This window comes from Mirounga angustirostris, unplaced genomic scaffold, assembly GCF_029215605.1.
Source record: "Mirounga angustirostris isolate CCGP_5_RB_7025 unplaced genomic scaffold, mMirAng1.0.hap1 SCAF_5, whole genome shotgun sequence".
NCBI classification, from domain to species: Eukaryota; Metazoa; Chordata; class Mammalia; order Carnivora; family Phocidae; genus Mirounga; species Mirounga angustirostris.
In genome coordinates, this window is record NW_026991713.1 from 176,665,471 (window position 1) to 176,682,260 (window position 16,790).

At 58.9% G+C, this 16,790-nt stretch overlaps 1 protein-coding gene across 2 annotated transcripts in view; it reads left to right on the forward strand.

Moving 5' to 3' along the window:
• The window catches only part of RADIL (Rap associating with DIL domain), a 61,274-nt gene that overhangs the window by 31,638 nt on the left and 12,846 nt on the right, over nucleotides 1-16,790 (forward strand). Inside the window, exons 3-6 of one of the 2 annotated variants that reach the window (XM_045875885.3) lie at nucleotides 5,496-5,728; nucleotides 7,343-7,981; nucleotides 10,036-10,073; nucleotides 16,130-16,290. In XM_045875885.3, coding sequence (XP_045731841.1) covers nucleotides 5,496-5,728; nucleotides 7,343-7,981; nucleotides 10,036-10,073; nucleotides 16,130-16,290 — 1,071 coding nt within the window. The remainder of the gene's footprint in view (nucleotides 1-5,495; nucleotides 5,729-7,342; nucleotides 7,982-10,035; nucleotides 10,074-16,129; nucleotides 16,291-16,790) is intronic. The other variant, XM_064593359.1, reaches the window with a different exon arrangement.

The window sequence follows — 16,790 nt, forward strand, 5'->3', positions numbered from 1 at the left end:
TGCGGTATTAAACCTTCATAGGGTTTAATGTGAGAATGAAGTGGAATTAAATGCAAAATGCCCAGAATAAGGCTGGCCATGTGGTAGATAGGTGCTCACCAAACTGTCCGTAAGTTAGTCGTTCTTTTTTGTGTATTTGGAATACAAAAAATTAACTTCGAGGACTGCTTGGTAGCAAGAACTCCATCCTGTGTCTTTGCTAAGGTAGAAAAGGGCGTTCTAGTTCAAGAGGACTTGCTTGAGCCCCCCTCTGCATTTTGCAGCAGGTGCTGTATTTCAGCAGCGTATCCCCAGCTGGTATTAGGTATCACTTAAAAAGTGTAATTCCCCCGATTTTAGTGGAATTCCCTTACGCAGGACCATTTTGTTGCCCCATCAACAGCCAGTGGTAACCACATCCATGAGACCTGGGCCATGGGGGTAGGCAACACAAAAGTTTCCCAGTTGTACATATTGTTTCAAACGCTCACAGTCCCGGAGGGAAGAGCAAACAGGATTTCGAGGTAAAACCTGCAGGTTAAATTTATTGTGCTGAACTTAGTGACGTTCAGGAAAGAGCTGTGTTTTTCTTTCCAGTGCTCTTCTGGAGCCAGCATCGAGCCCATGACCGGAGCTCTGGTGACAGCTACCCACTGTTTTCAAAATTAATTTTGCCACCCCTGGTATGGGCAGAGTCCTCTCCTCTCTGCCAGCAGAGGGAACATCTCACCAGCCTGTTGTGGCGGGAAGAGGGGCTTGCACGTCAAAGAGCCGTGTGGCCCAGGGTGTCACCCCCCACCTCTTCCTTCCCTGCCTGGCTGGCTGCGTCACCCCGCCACGTCTGAGCAGGGGATGAGGACCCAGGGAGCCCTGCCCCGCAGAGCTGCACGCTGGGGGGTTTCACCCCGGGCAGGAGAGGGGCTAGCTAGAGCCAGGGGCCGGGGAGAGCAAGGCTCAGAGCTCCTTTCTGTGAACGCGTCCATTCTCTCTCTCTCTCTCCATCACGGTCACACCTGCAGAGTAGGAGCCCCTGCCCAATTCCCGAGTCAGAGGCAAACAGTTTGGGCCAGGCTGGGTGGACCCTGTGCACCCATCAGCATCTGTGACTGAGTGTGCCTCCTGCTGCTCCAGCATCTCCTCGAGTTCAGTCATCCTCTTAAAATGTGGAAAGAAGGGGCTCCTGCGTGGTTCAGTCATTAAGTGTCTGCCTTCGGCTCGGGTCATGATCCCAGGGTCCTGGGATCGAGTCCTGCATCGGGTTCCCGGCTCTGCGGGAAGCCTGCTTCTCCCTCTCCCACTCCCCCGCTTGTGTTCCTGCTCTTGCTAACTCTCTCTCTGTGTCAAATAAATAAATAAAAAATCTTTAAAAAAAATGTGGAAAGAAATATTTTGCTTCTGGGTCTGGTGCCTGTGTGTTTTAGCAAGTGTTAGGTGGCATGGTGGGTCCTGTGTGTGTGTCCTTGGTTGTGGACACGACAAGGTGGGTCCTGCGTGTGTCCTTGGTTGTGGACATGATGAGGTAGGTCCCATGTGCATCGGTTGTGAATATGGCAAGGTGGTTCCCATGCGTGTCCTCGGTGGGAACACGACAAGGTGGGTCCCGTGGGTCCTTGGTTGTGAACAGGACAAGTTGGGTGCTGTGTGTGTCCTTGGTGGGAACACGACAAGGTGGGTCCCCTGTGTGTCCTCAGTGAGAACAGGGCAAGGTGGTCCCATGCGTGTGTCCTTGGTTGTGAACACGACAAAGTGGGTCCTGTGTGTGCCCTGGGGAAGCACAGAGGCCTCTCCAGGTTCTGATTACCCAGACCCCTGCTTTCACTCCTCTGCTGGGTGTGTTTCTGCTTTTCCACCAGAGCTGATATGTCAGGGTGGAGTGGGGAGCCCCATATCTGCCACCTTTCTAGGAGTTGACAAACACTTATCTAGAGAAAAGAATTGGAAATCCAAAACTCAAATTAAATTGGTAGGTGCTCAAGTAGGTTTACCAAGTGCTTGGTGCATTTCTGTAGATAGGGCTTTGTCTGGGGACAAAGGAGGGAGAGTGGCCCCGCAGGAGTTCCTATGCCTGTCTGCTGTGTTCCAGAAACTTCTGGGTGCTTTTACAAAGTACAGATTCCTGGGTGTCCCTCAGACCTATAGAGTCAGGCCAGAGCCTCTGGCCCCACTGAGCTCAGTCGCAACATGGCAGGAAAATGTGTGGGATCAGCACATCTGGCCCATGGTTGGGGGGGAGTGGTTGTGATGGGAGAGTGGGCTTATTCCGGCCTCCCAGCTTTGGAGCGCATCTCCACCCACTTCACCCACGAGCAAGGCCTGACGCTCTTTGTAGGATGAATAGCTTCCCACCTAGGGTCCCTGTGCTGTGGAAGGTGTGGACCCTGTGGCCCTTTTATTTCATTAGAACTCCTTTGCTGAAGAACAGTGATTCCCGGTCCAGTCCCCCCTTGTGAATGAAATTCCCATTCGGTGGGGAGAGGGGGCAGGCAGAGACTCCACCTTTAGGCTCCTGACTCCGCCACCACCTCCCCCCGCCCCCCGCGTGCCCCCAGCCCTTGCTCTCTGCTCCTTAGCCACATCACAGGTGGCCCGGGCCCTGGGGGCCAAGTGCCCTGAAAAACGCCTGCGCTGTGCAGGCCACTGGCATGTGCCGTGCCTTTGAAGGTTTCTGGGGTACGTCTGGCCAGGATTCTGTCCAGCTGTGTGCCACCTGGCATCCTCCACCCAGAACAGGGAACGGTGTTTCCGAGTTTGGCAGATCTGTCCTGGTTTTGCGGGGTGCTCAGATGCATGGATCTGATGACGGCAAAGCTGAAGGAAAATCACATGTCAGCAGGGAAGGTGGCTGTCCTTATAAGCCCTCTGGAAGCCACAGATCCTCCTCTGAGCCGCTCCCTGGGCACGGGGCTGGGGTGCATGTCCGGCAGCCGTGTCAGGCGGGTCACATGCCTGGGGGAGGCCTGCAAGGTGTGTAGGATTTTTACTTTAAGAAAGTTTAAAGAAGTAAAAGTATAAAGAATAATGTAACTGACACCTATAACTTCCTCCCAGGATTGACCTAACATTTTTGTATCGTATTGATTTAGAGTTTTCTTAAATAAAACGTCTGTATACAGTTACATATAAAGATGCGTTCTGGGGCATTGTGTGTGTCGTGCGAGCTATGGTCCGTTACATCATATGCAGCCCCAGACTCCGCGCCGTCCCCGCTGGGAGGCAGCCACTTCTTCCGTCTGCTGTGCGTCTTTTCTATCCGTTTTTTAAAAATAGCTTTCCACGCGCATTAGGTAACCTGTGAGCAACATGCGTGGATGTTTTCTGTGCTTTTGAAGCATGTAAACAGAGGTCTCCTTCCTTACGTGTTATGCTCCAGGCTGCTTTCTCCACCCACCTCTGGGTGCACACTTGACCCCGCTTTTCCCCCTGCAGCGTCTTCATCCTGTGACCACAGTTCCCCCAGAGGGTCCTGTGGCCCATTCAGTGTCCTCGCATGGGTGTCCACACGTGCATGAGGGTCCTCCCGGCTGTGCCGTGGGCAGGGCGTGCGCGGGGTCGCGTCAGGCCCGTGTCCGCGGGGCGCTGTGGGCGTGTTTGTGTGCAGCCGAGCCGTGCTGCCCTTGGCGCGTGCCTTTGACGGTCCCTGTACCACTGGCCCGTCAGTGCTCACTGACTGCCCCGGGACCCAGGAAGGAGACCTGGGAGCCAGACCGAGCTGCAGTATTTAAAACTCCCCCAGAGGGTCTGAGCACGGGCAGGGTGAGAACCATTGCTTTCCACAGTGGGGTCAGAGAAGCCGGCTCTGGACACTGGGAGGGCCGTCCGCCGGGGGGCGGGGGGGGTAGGAGCCCAATTGCAGAGGGGCCCAGTCGGCGGGGAGCTCCCCTGTGTGGCTGCAGTCCAGGGGACACTGGTGTTGGTCTCAGGACTCATCCAGGGGGGCCGCTGGGCACCCCTGGGAATCTAAGAGGAAAGGACCACCTTCTCAGGCTCTGGACTTCTGGAAGGTCGTTCTGAGGTTCATCCTGTCCTATGGCTCCGTCCTAGATGGAGGGAAAGCTTTGGGGCTAGAACTTCATTCTGGACTGGTTTTTTAATGTTTCTTCGTTCAGGGATAGCCCCGTGGTCACACAAGGCTGCCTCAAGTCCTGGGGTCTGTCATCCTTAAGAGTAGCACGTGGGCCAGGGCATTTGGGGGGGCGGGAGGCTGGCTTCCATCTGCCCCACCAGCCCCTGCCGGCTCCCCTGCCTTCCCCCCACCCCTCCTGGACCCGCCTGGCCCACACTTCCTCCTTCCACCTGCTCCCTCCTGCCTGCTCCCCTCCTTTCCTCCCTGTGCCTGCAGCCTCCTCCTGCCTGCTCTCCCCATCCCCGCCCGCGCCCCTGGCCCCAGCTGCTCCCTTCCCCACCCCCTGCTTCCCCGCCGTACCTCCCCCCTGCCCTAGACTGCCAGCCGCTGGCCGGCTCTGCAGCAGGCGGGGAGCAGCAGGCGCCAGGCAGACAGCCTCGCTCAGCCGCCACTCCGCCCGCCTGGCCTCCTGCAGACCCGGCCTCCCGCGGGCTGCGGACGAGCTGGCTTCCTCCTGGAAGCGCCGGGGTCAGGTAAGGCAGCAGCCTCGCTCCGGCTAGCCGGCCTCCCTTCCTCTGGCTCTGTCCAGTCCGGGTGGAATGGCTGTAGGAAGGGAGGCTGCAGGTGGGGGGGATGGAGGCTGTGTGGAGGGGGGTCGGCAGAGGGCTCAGAAAGCAAACACAGGGTCAGCCCTGACAGTGACGGGAGACTGGCCTCCTGGCTCCATCTGGCTTCTCGGCTTTCCGGCAGCGTCTGTTTAAAAGACCACTTCCTGGATGTATCAGACTCTTTCATGGGGGGGCACATGTGCATGCGTGTGCGTGTCCGTGTGCATGTTTGCGTGCGTGTGTGTGTGTTCTGACCTGGCCGTGGTGGGGGCGGCCGCGGGAAGGAGCAGCCGTGCTGTCCTAGACACACCACCTGGCCCAGGACCCCTTCCTCCTTGTAAATGGGGGGCAGGGGGACTGTGCATAGTTCTCGTCTCACCTGATCTCAGCATGCACTCATGTACGTGCACACACGCGCTGTCCCCCCCCCCCCACAGGCATGCACGCACACGCACACACACGCTGGTGGGCCGGCAGGGCTCGGGGGACAGTGCAGCGACACACAGGACCCCCTGGCACAGTGACCTGGCAGAAGTCGATGCTGCCGTGGGTTTGGCGTCTGGAGGGGAGGGGCTGTGCTGTGCCTGGTTGGGTGGGTGGGTCATGGGCTCCTGTAAGGAGCCTCGGGACACGGCCTGGCTGGGCTGCCTGCTTTTCAGGGGGAGCCCAGAGGGGCCCTGGCCTTGCCAGGATGGGGTCAAGGGTGGAGTCCTGCGCGCTTCTCCACAGCTGTTGACCAAACTGCCCGGTGTGACAAGTGGGTCCATGCGATCTGAATTCAGAAGCGCCTAGAGGTGGGCCTCAGTTAGGCTCTGACTGTTTACCCCGTGTTGCTTCTGTTTCAGGGATCAACGCCCAAGCCCGGAGGCTGCAGCGGCACCGTGCCAAGGGAACCCCAGCCCTGGCTTCGGGGGGTGCCCGGAGCCCCCCCCCACCCCGGCTACGCCGCACCATCAGCGAGAGCAGCCTGAGCTCGGCCACGGCCCAGGGCCCCGAGGAGCGCGGCCAGGACACCATGCGCTACTCCCTCTACGAGTCGCCCCACCTGCTGCTCCTGCAAGGCTACAGCCCCCAGCACGTGAGCCTGCCCCTCCCCGAGGCCCCGCGCCCCGCCTGCCCACCGGGACCCCGCCGGGAAGTTCTCAGGCTAGAAGGCCTCCTCCTGGCGCTAGCTAAGTCAGCCCTGAGCTCCTGCGGCCAGTCGCTCTGATGATGATGAGGCTGCAGAAACGGGGTGGTGCGGACCACCGTGCGGGGCCGTCCCAGATTCTGGAGGAAGTGGAGGCTTCCCTGTGCTTTGTTTCCAGAGCACTCTCCGTCCAGGCTACAGTGGGAGGTGGTGGGGAGAGGGCTCACCCGATACCAGGTTCCTTCTCAAAGAACGGTCGGCCACTTTCCAGATGGTGCCTGGGGCCATGCCGTGCCCTGGCTTTGGGGACCCCGACACAGGTCCGCCCCCTTGTCCAGACGGTGGGTGCTGGGCGGACTCCTGTGGCACATGGCCTCGCGTGCGCTGCGGGAAGCCTTGTCTGAGGAGGCCAGCACTTGCCACCGCTCCTGTCGGGGCCCTTGGCTGGAGGAGCGGAGCTTCCTTCCCTGCTCACCTGTTCATGCCGACTTGCTGAGCTCCCTCGGGCGGTGCACGCCGTGAGGCGCTGTGGCTTCTGGTGCTCGGGTCTTCGCCATACCGAGCCCGGCCGGGCGCCTGCACGCCATAGGAATCGACAGGAGGCCAGCCGAGGGTTCCGGGCGAGGCTTTACCGGGGCCTATGCTCCAGCCCAAGGGCGACAGCGCAAGGGCAGGCGTCCTCAGGCGGACTCTCCGTGGGGCGGTCGGGAGGGTTTCTTTAAGAACCAGGTGGGCAGAGGAGTAGAGGTGAGGGTTTTCTTGGCACTTGCGTACTCAGCGTGCTTTTCCATACATTGCATGTCTCAGTAGTGTGTTAAATCCCCACTCCTGGGTGTGCGTTTTAGCATTTCAATGAGGGAGAGGTAAGCTGAGGGCTCCCGGTGGTCACGGCGCACGCTTGGAGGCCAGCGTTGGGGTCCAAGCTGGTGAGACGGGTGTGGCCTGGATCTCACGGGTTCTGCCCAGCGCTGACTCGCTGCTCTCAGTTGACATCCTGTTTTATGCGCTCCTAAGACCTATTGCTCCAGAAATGCAGGCTCCGGAGTTTTCTCGTAGGAAGCTTTTTCTTTATGGAAGCGTTGCATCGCATTAGGGTTTTGGGAGAGGCTGCAGTCCTGTCCCTGTTCTGTCTCACGAGGAGGCATCTGCCCTTGGTCAGCGGGAGCCACAGAGGAGATGCTTGTGCACGGCGTGTCACAGATCACCGGCGGGGGTGGGGGTGCTTGGTGACACTCGGCCGTGCCTGTGAACCAGGGTCTGTGCGCAGCGCGGCCCTTGTCTGGCCTCTGTTGTGTCCACGCTAGAGTCATCCCTGGGTGTCTGGTGTGCCCCCGAGGCTGCTCTGGGAAGCCTCCACCCCTGCGGACAGGGTGGGCGCCCAACGTGCGGCAGGCTGGGGGCCAGCAGCAGGTTAGGAAGGGCTCCAGGGCAGGGCTGGCCCAGGATGGCGGTCCTGGCCACGTGGCCTAGGTGACCAGAGACGGGGGCACGCTTTCATTTCTTCCCACTGGCGGGTCTGCGCGAGGTGCTGCCCTGCCCCTGAGGCTGGGCTCTGCGTTTCAGGACAGCCTGGTGTACCTGCTGAACCGGGAGCAGCACATGGTGGGCCAGAGGACCCCCTCCAGCAAGCCCAGCGTCAGCCTCTCGGCCCCTGACATCCTGCCCTTGCACTGCACCATCCGCAGGCACCAGCCCCCAGGCCCAGAGCAGGCGGGGAGCGGGCTGGTCCTGGAGCCCATCCCCGGGGCGCCCGTCTCCGTCAACTTCTCGGAGGTGGGGGGCCGGGCGGTGGTGCTGCGCCACGGGGACCTGCTCTCCCTCGGCCTCCACTACCTGCTGCTGTTCAAGGACCCGGTGCAGGCCCAGCCCCTGCCTGCCCAGGCCCTGGCCCGACTAAGCGCCGTGCCGCGGGGCTGCAGGATGTGCGGCGCCACGCTCCGGGCCCGGGGCGCCTCCACCTCTGGCTCCGCGCGGGCCGCCCTGCCGCGGCCGAGGCTGCTGCGCCTGGAGTTCGAGCCCGAAGTGGAGGATGCACTGCTGCAGCGCATCCTGACCCTGATCGAGCCCGGCGGTGATGACCACAAGCTGGCGCCCGCCTTCCTCCTCTGCCTCTGCGTCCAGCACTCGGCCACCCGCCTGGAGCCCGGCTCGTTTGGGCAGCTCCTGCTCAAGATAGCTAAGGCGATCCGAGAGACGGTCTGGGTCAGTCACCGGGATGCCGGGAGCTGCGGCGGGGGGCGTGGGGGGGGGGGGCTGTGGCCACCTGGTGGGGGAGGTCAGGAATCCCTCCTCTCCGAGGGCCGGCCTGCCCTGCCTATGCACACCCAGGGAGCCCAGGGTGTCCTCTGTGGCACTGTATCCTCGTGGCATCGGCAGCTCTGGTCCCATGTCCCTCCCCAAGGCCCAGCCCAGCCGTGACATGGCCTGGAGTCCCGTGCTTTCTGCCAGGAGCAGGTTGGGCTTCTTCCAGCCCTCGGTGTGGAGCCCTCGTCAGCTCGGCGGTGGGGGCACAGGACTGGCTGACTTCTGTACGTGGAAACCCTTTCCTCCATCGGGGTCTCTAGAGCCCGGCACCACGCGTGCTTGGGCCTTGCTGCGGGGTCCGCCTGCGCGCTGTCAGGTGTCAGCTAGTGCCCCTGGGCTCCACCCAGCACACCAGCGGCTCCCCTCCCCTCCCGGAAATGGCTCCGGGCACTGCCAGGCGTCCCCTGGGGGCACCGCCGGCCTGTCTCTGCAGGGCCGGGGGCAAGCGTGCTGTTGGCTGCCTGGGTCCAGCCCTCGCCGCCCCCCCCACCCCCCCAGCGACTGGACTCCCCGGGGACCCAGAGCATGGCTGGCAGTTACATGCAGTCCCTCCAAGAGACGCCCCTTCATCTCGGCCTGTAAACTGCATAGATTGTAGAAACTGGATAGAGTCCTCAGATTAAAATCACATTTAACATGTTCGAAACCTTTTAAAAGCAAAAGCCAACATGGGCTGTCATGTCCAGAGGCTTGTGTAAGTTATCCATGTGCATCGCGGGCGTCCGAGCCCACCTCCCAGGGTTTCCGTGAGGATTGATGTTGGGACTGTCCTGGTGTGGTCACTTTCCTCGTGTGGTCTGTGCACCGGCCAGGTGAAGTCCATGCTGTGCGGAGCCTGACCACACCGGGGCCCGCGGTGACTGTCTACATAGACCACCGTCCCATCCTAAGTCTGCTCTGGGCCAGACACTTCCTAGTGAGTCAGATGCTGTGATGCAGGTGCTGTACCCCACGTCCCAGCTGGGGAAACCGAGGCTTGTCAGGGTGAACAAGCTCATCCAAGGTCTGGAGCTCAGAAATAGAGGAGTCTGGATCCGGGCCATCCCCTGCGTGCTTCCCCACATGCTTCCCCCTGTGCTGTTCATGAGCTTCAGCCCTGGTCTGTCGAGAGCCCCAGATGTTTCATTTGTCTGTCTGTTGGGCATCAAGCGCTCTCTGTCCTACTCACTAGGGGAAGATCCTAGAACAAGTAACGGAGGCAGCCACTGGGGCTCTGCTTAGCCAGATAACAACCTGCTACTAAAGCAAGAACCATTTCTTGATTAAAAGAGACGGAAAATGTTGGCTAAGCCTGCGTCCTGCCAGGATGTTTAACCGTACTTGTAAATACGCAAGCACACATCCATGGACTCGTTGTCCCGGCGGCTGATGTTGGGAAGCGTATGTTTGAAGCGTCACCGTATGAGTGTTAGTCGAGACTTCGTTCTGGTGTTTGTAAAATGTTTGACCTGCTTTACTATTTCTTTTTTTTTTTTTTTCTTTTTTAAGATTTTATTTATTTATTTGAGAGAGAGAGAATGAGAGACAGAGAGCATGAGAGGGGGGAGCGTCAGAGGGAGAAGCAGACCCCCCGCCGAGCAGGGAGCCCGACGCGGGACTCGATTCCGGGACTCCAGGATCAATACCTGAGCCCAAGGCAGTCGCTTAACCAACTGAGCCACCCAGGCGCCCCTGCTTTACTATTTCTTAACACGCCGGGGGTTATGTCAGCGAGCTGGGTGTAAATCGTGTCTGTTGCCGGAAGTATGCAGGTCATATTCAGGAACGGAGCGGAAAATGACCCTTCCCGCCTCGCTTCGCGTCAACAGCCCGCCCGGTACAGGATGTTTGCAACAGTAGTGCCGTGGCTTTTATGTGGACGGTGTACCGTGGATTTGGTGGTGTTCTCATTGAGTATATCCTGTGGTGTCCTGTTTTTTCTCATGTTTGCTTTTTTGTCTCTATAATTGTAGGAGAAAACCAAAGAACTGGCAGAGAAGCAGGCGCAGCTGTAAGTACGGCCCCCCTTAGGCCCCTGGTTCCCTGGGAGACCACCTCCCCATGGGGCCAAGACCCCCGGGGGCCCCCCCCGACGCCTCTGGGGTCAGCTCTGGGCTTCCGTCGCGCTGTCCTTCTGTCTCCGTGTGGCTGTTTCCATTTCTGTGCTCGGCCCCCTGGGAAGCGCTGGGTTTGGGGAGTTTTTCCAGGGTGCCCCTGAGCCTCGTCCTGCCTTCGCTTCCCCTAAGGATTGTGCTAACGCGAGCCTGCCTCTTTGGGAGAATGTACGACTCCCGACTCTGAGCCGGGGCAGTCCGTGTCCGTTTGCCCACGTCCGTTTTCGTAGAGAGCACGTTGATATGCTGTCACACCGCCGCTGGGGCTTGGGAAGCCGTTTGGCATTAGCCAGAAAGACGTGCCCATGCCGCCACCGAGAAGTGCAGTCCCGAGGGGGCCCCGCGGAGAGGCGCCGGCACACGGGGTGGGGGGCAGGCGGCGTGCTCTTAAGTCCTTGTCCGTAAGCGCAGGTCGGAACGACCCACGTGCCCCGTGGCAGCGTGCCAAGTATTTGTGCAGTGGACCCTTGGCGACAGTCAGCACGATCACACTGCGTGCTTCGTCCACGTGGCAGAATCTGAGGACAATGCCGAGCAGACAAAGCACCCGGCAGAGCGCCCACGATATGACCGAGTGTGCGTGTGGGTGGAGCCCACAGCTCAGCCGCCCCACTTCTGGAATGTGCGTGTGTGGTAGCACCCAAGATGCCACGGTCAGGGGGTGGTCCCTGCCCGTCGCCGCTGGCGGGGGGCCACGCAGGACATTGCATCGCAGCTGGGTCCATGGTCTGCTCGGCTCCTGTGTCTGCTGCTGGCTTCTGGAAGCATGCTGTCACCACATGCGCGTATGTGTCCTCCGTGGTCCCGCACGGGGTAAGGAGGACTCGTCACTGCCCTCCTTCGCCGGCAGGGATGGAAGCCTGGGTCAGGAGCAGCGTAGATTTGCAGTCACCCCGCTGTCCCGCCCGGGCTGGAAGTTGAGTGCACAATTCTTGCCCCTCACAAGTGCGTGCTCTCTGGCTCCTGTTGACGTCAGGAAGTCAGAGTGGCATCTGGAGAAGGGTTTGCTGATGAGTGATGTGGTTCCGAGGCACGAGGCGGCAGGGGGAGGCTGAGGTTCTGCCGCCCGGCTCACCAGGGCAGAGCTTAGTGTAGACCAGGCCCCTCGGAGGGTGGTGGATGGCCTGCCCGAGGTGGGAGAACAGTACGGGCCTTGGCCTGCTAGGTTTTCCGTGTGAGGGGGCTAGCCTTGGGGGCCCAGGGGCAGCTGTGACTGCCTCACCCCCGCCCCGCCCCCAGCTTGGGGGACAGCGGGCTTCCAGGGCTTTCTTGGGGCCTGGAGGGGATGGAGCTGAGGTTTTAGGAGTTCACGCAGGCCTCGCCCCAAGTACCTCCTCCTCCTCCTAAGTGCCTGCTCAGCGGGGAAACCGAGGCCTTCCCCCCAGCAGCTCCTGCCTGGTCTGTGTTCTAGAACTTGTGTCGTTAGGGCCTAAAAACAATCCTGGGTCCATCCCCAGGGAATGCTCCCTTTCTCCTCTTTTTAAAACAATTTTTGAATCACTTCCAACGTGGAAAAGCACAGACTATGTCGATCACCCAAGAATCCACACCCGAACTTCACATTATGAACATCACGCCCCGCAGGCTTCGGATCCTCTTGTGCTGTGCTTCTTGTCAAATTGCGGTCGGCTGGTGCCTTTCACCGCGTGCTTTTTGTGCATCTGTGATCCTCACACCTTTCCCCGGAGTCCGTGAGTGCGGGCGCTGTGCAAGCAGGTCTTCTGATCCACGGCCCAGTCCCCGGGGTTAAGCCCTTCGTAGCTCCTGACTGTTGTAGCATACTGATTTTTGTGGGCATTTTAATTAGCATTTCCTCATCTGAATTCATACGTCAAATTCATCCAGGATTTTTTTCCCCATTGTCCTGGTCTGACTTTAATAGCAAGGTTCACAGAAGCTGAACTGGGCCGCCTGATCTGTTACTGGTTCCCCGTGTCAGGTTGTTTGAGGCGAGGTCTCAGGCGGCTCCTGAGTTGGCCCGTCCCATTTCTTCAGTGATTATTGGTGTATCTGGTTTTCAGCCTCTGCTTGTGTTGATTTTGGTGACTTCTGCTTTCGTTCTCGAAGTTATTGGAATAAAATTGTTCCTTATTTTCTCTTGGGACTGTTTTCATCTCTTATGTATTTAGTTCCTGTTGGGTTTATATCTTTCCTCTTACCTTCCTTTGATTTGTCTTCTCAGGGATTTGTCTGTTGTCATCTGTTTAAAAGGACCAATATTGTTGTTTCTGCTTACTTTTTCTTTGATTTCTGATCCATCAACCTCTTTATTATTTCCGTATTCTTGCATAATTTCTATTTTAACTTGATTAAATTGATTCATGAGTTATTTTAAACATCTTTTGGACTTCTTAAAATTTAGTTTTTATTAGCAAAATGCATTCGATTTTGTTTTCGGTAATAATTTCTCTCCCGTATGCTTCCCAAATAGATTTTAAAAAATTTGTATCAGAGCAGTCATTGATTTGATTTGATTTATTTTTATTTATTTTATTGTGATAAAAAACACTTAACATGAGAGCCACCCTTTTATTTTTTTTATTTTTCTTAAGATTTATTATTTGACAGAGAGAGAGAGAGAGTGCACAAGCAGGGGAGGGGCAGAGGGAGAGGGAGAAGCAGACTCCCCGCTGAGCAGGGAGCCCGATGCGGGGCTCGATCCCAGGACCCTGAGATCATGACCTGAGTCGAAGGCAGATGCTTAACCGCCTGAGCTACCCAGGTGCCCAAAGAACCACCCTTTTAAATTTTGAAGTGTATATTAGCAATTTCCTGTCTCTCCCTCCCCAGCCCGGCCCCCTGGCTGCCACCGTTCTGCCCTCCGAGGCCATGAGTTGGACCGTCTTAGATATCTCAGTGGCATCATGTGATATTTTTCCTTCTGTGATCGGCTTATTTCGCTTAGCATAACATCTTGAGGGTTCATTCGTATCATAGCATATTGTAGGATTTCCTTGATTTTTTTTTTTTTAAAGATTTTATTTATTTGACAGAGAGAGACACAGCGAGAGAGGGAACCCAAGCAGGGGGAGTGGGAGAGGGAGAAGCAGGCTTCCCGCTGACCAGGGAGCCTGATGCGGGGCTCGATCCCAGGACTCTGGGATCATGACCTGAGCCGAAGGCAGACGCTTAACGACTGAGCCACCCAGGTGCCCCGGATTTCCTTGATTTTTAAAGGCTGAATAACATTCCATTGTATTATATACCAGATTTTTTTTATCCTTTCCGCCATCCGTGGACATTTAGTGTGACTGCACATCTTCTGTATCGCGAAGAGTGCGGCACGGAACATGTAGGGCCTGAATATCTCCTGGAGATACTGATTTCCATTCCTTTGGGTAAATACCCAGACGTGGAATTGCTGGCTCATATGGTAGTGCTGTTTGTAATTTTTTGAGGAGTGTCCATCCTGTTTTCCACCGCGGCTGCACCCTTTTGTATCCCCCCCAGCAGTGCACAAGGGTTTCCGATTTCTCCACACCCTCACCGACACTTGTCATCTCTTGTCGTTTTGATGATGGCCATTCTAACAGGTGTGAGGTGAGTGCTCATCGTGGTTTTGGTTTGCGTTTACCTGATGGTTAGTGATGCTGAGCACCTTTTCATGAGCCTGTTGGCCATCTGGAGGTCTTCTTTGGAAAAATGTCTCTTCAGGTGTTTAACCTGTTCTTTAGTCAGGTTGTTAGTTTTTTTGCTTTTGAGTTATAGGAGTTCCTTATAGATTTTGGAAATTAGCCCCCTCTCGGATGGATGGTTTGCAGATACTTCTCCCGCTCTGTAGATCGTTTTTTCACTCAGTTGATGGCTTCCTCTGCCGTGCAGGAGCTTGGCTGTGTGAGGTCATCCCACTTGTCTGGTTTTGGAAGTCCTGTCCACGGAATCGTTGCTTCCGCTCGCACTCGCCTGGAGGGACGGGGCGGACCCCGCCGCCGCTGGCCCGCGCGCTGCCGTGTGTGGCTGTCTCAGCCTGCGCGCCCGGCGCGGACCTCGCTGCGAGTCGGCACCGGAACTCCAGCTGGCAACACCTGGTGGTTTATTTGTCAGGAGAGGCCGGTCTGTCCCTTTGAGTTCTGGGTAAAATCACGAAGGGCAGTGGATGTTGAAAACACAGTGGAATTAGGCCCCGAAGAGCCAGATTAATCCCTTCTTACTGACGTGCACCTCCTCACGCCTGCGAGCGCACACGCGTGAGGGGCACGGGGGCGCCGGGGGCGGGTTTGGAACGGCACCCGGGGCTCTGGAAGGCGAGCGGGGCGCGGCGGCAGACCCACCTAGCCGTGAGAACAAGGAGACCCGGCCGGAGGCCAGCTCCTTCCCTCGCTCGCGGGAGCAGGGCGCACAGAGAGGTCACGCTGTGGTGACGGGGGTGAAGTTACGTCAACGAGAACAACGAAAGCGCAGGCACAAGAGGAACGTGTGAATCGGAGCCTGAGGTCCCCGCCTCGGGGACGACGCTGCCTCACAAGCCCGCCACCCCTATGGCCCCCGTGGCTTTTCCCGTGGGCCTCTTTCCCCGCGACCCTGGCTGTGACCATCACGAATGACAGGGAGTCCCTGACTGTTGTGGCACCCACCAGGCAGGACGAAGGGCCCTGTGCCCTTGCCGGGCCCGGGGACAGCGCTGTCCTCGCAGATGCCCTGCCGCCGCCTGGCCTGCCCCTCACGATCTGCCAACAGCGACGCTGCTCGGGCAGGAGGTCCCTGGGACCGCTGGACAGCCAGCCCGGTGTCCCCCTCAGACAAACCTGAGTCACGTCTGGGTGGTGTGATCATGACGGCACCGGAGACCGCGTCCTGGCCGCTGCAGCCGCCGGGCTCAGGGGCATCCTCAGGGGCCGCCACAGTGCGGCCCGCTGACCTGCCTCCGCTGAGCGGGTATGACGAGATGGGGGATCGTGCCCAGAAGACCGGCCGTTGATGCTTGAAATTGTGGAATTCCCAGAGCTGAGCACAGCCTCGCCACATCCACCCCAGACTTCTGGAGAGGTGGCTCAGGACGGTGCCGGGAGCTCACGGGCACAAGGTCCTGCGTCCCAGGGGCTGGTGCATGGGAGACTAGAGGCGGGGAGAGGGGGCCGGGGTGGGTCTGGGCTTGGCCGGAGCCTGCTGGACGCTGGAGGTGGATGGCCCTGACGTCGCCATTGTCCCCTAGATAGGGAGCACGGAGCCTCAAGGTGTTGGCCTGGGAGGGAGGAGGGCCTCTGGAGGACCTCCTGGCGAGCTGGCCGCCCCTCAGGCTTGTAACCAGGATCAGAGGGACGGGAAGGTACCAACCCCGGGCCTGGTGCCTGGTAGCTTTCTGATTTAACGAGCTGCAGCGACAGGTTCAGCCCTGGTGGGGGAGTCCATGTGGACAGCGTGTGCGGGTGGTGCCAGGCCCATCTCAGGGGCAGCCTCTGGTTTTCTAACGGTGAACCCAAATCTTCAGTGCCATGCTCTGATTGCTGTCTGGTCCACTGACACTCGGAACCACCTTCCTGCTACGGTCACCTAGTTCTTAGCTAATCTTGCCTGTGTGCCTCCCACAACTGTTTGTTTGCTGTTTGGTTTTTCCGTTAATTACGTTAACGTAAATAACACACGGACTCTCCTGCTCCTCGTTCCACAGGCCGGGGCCGCGCCCTCCCGGGGCGCACACACATTTGCACAAGCTCTCCTCCGCGCTCCTTCCGTAGTTACCCCAGTCTCAGAGGGAAGATGTGAGAACAGTCTATGAGAGCCCTTTACCAAGGGCCGTGGGCCCTGGCAGTCCTTCCTATGCCTCATGGAGGGCACGTGCTTCCGGCCTGTCGTGTCCCACGGCTTGTCTGTGTACCCGCCTTCCCAGCCTGGCCTCGGTGGGGTTGGTGGTGTCCCATATGGTGTCCCATTGGAACGTCCTCATGTGCCAAGTGCTGCATCCGGCCTCCCGGGGGACCCTCCCGGAGTAACTCTGGGTCCTCTGTCTTGGCAGCCAGGAGCCCATCTCCCTGGCCAGCTTCCCCATGGCCGGCCTGGTTCCAGACCTGCAGCACATCCTCTTCTGGATGTCTAACTCGGTGGAGCTCCTGTACTTCATCCAGCAGAAGTGCCCACTCTACATGCAGAGCCTGGAGGGGGAGCTGGACGTCACAGGTACCACGGGCAGCCGCTCCCGGGCGGGGCAGCGGGCCGTCCCCTCGCCGTCCGGGCTGGAGTTGGCCGCTCGAACCGAGGGAGGTGGCACTGTGTGTGTGTGTCGGGGTCCCTCCGGGGGGGTGGCACTGGCCGTCGGGCAAACCCGCCCCTTGCGTCCCGGTCGTGTCACACACTCAGCACCTCCCACCGTGAGTCGCTTGCAGAGGCCGGCCGAGAGCTCGCAGTGCCTCGGGCCAGGCTGTCCCTTCCCGGACGAGAGCCGGTGTCCGGGACGAGAGCCGGTGCTGCCGGGCGCTGGTTGGCTTCAGGGACTCTGCCGCAGGGGATGCGCCCGTTAGAATCTGCGATGGCAGCACTGAGAGAGACTGCTCGGGGCAGCCGGGGGACGAGTCGGGATTTCAGCCGCGCGCGCCTGGTCGTGGCCCGGGAATGAGCGCAGAACAGGGAGGGGCCGCAGCCTCCCGTGGGTGAGCCTGGTTTTGCTCCCTGCTCCCTCG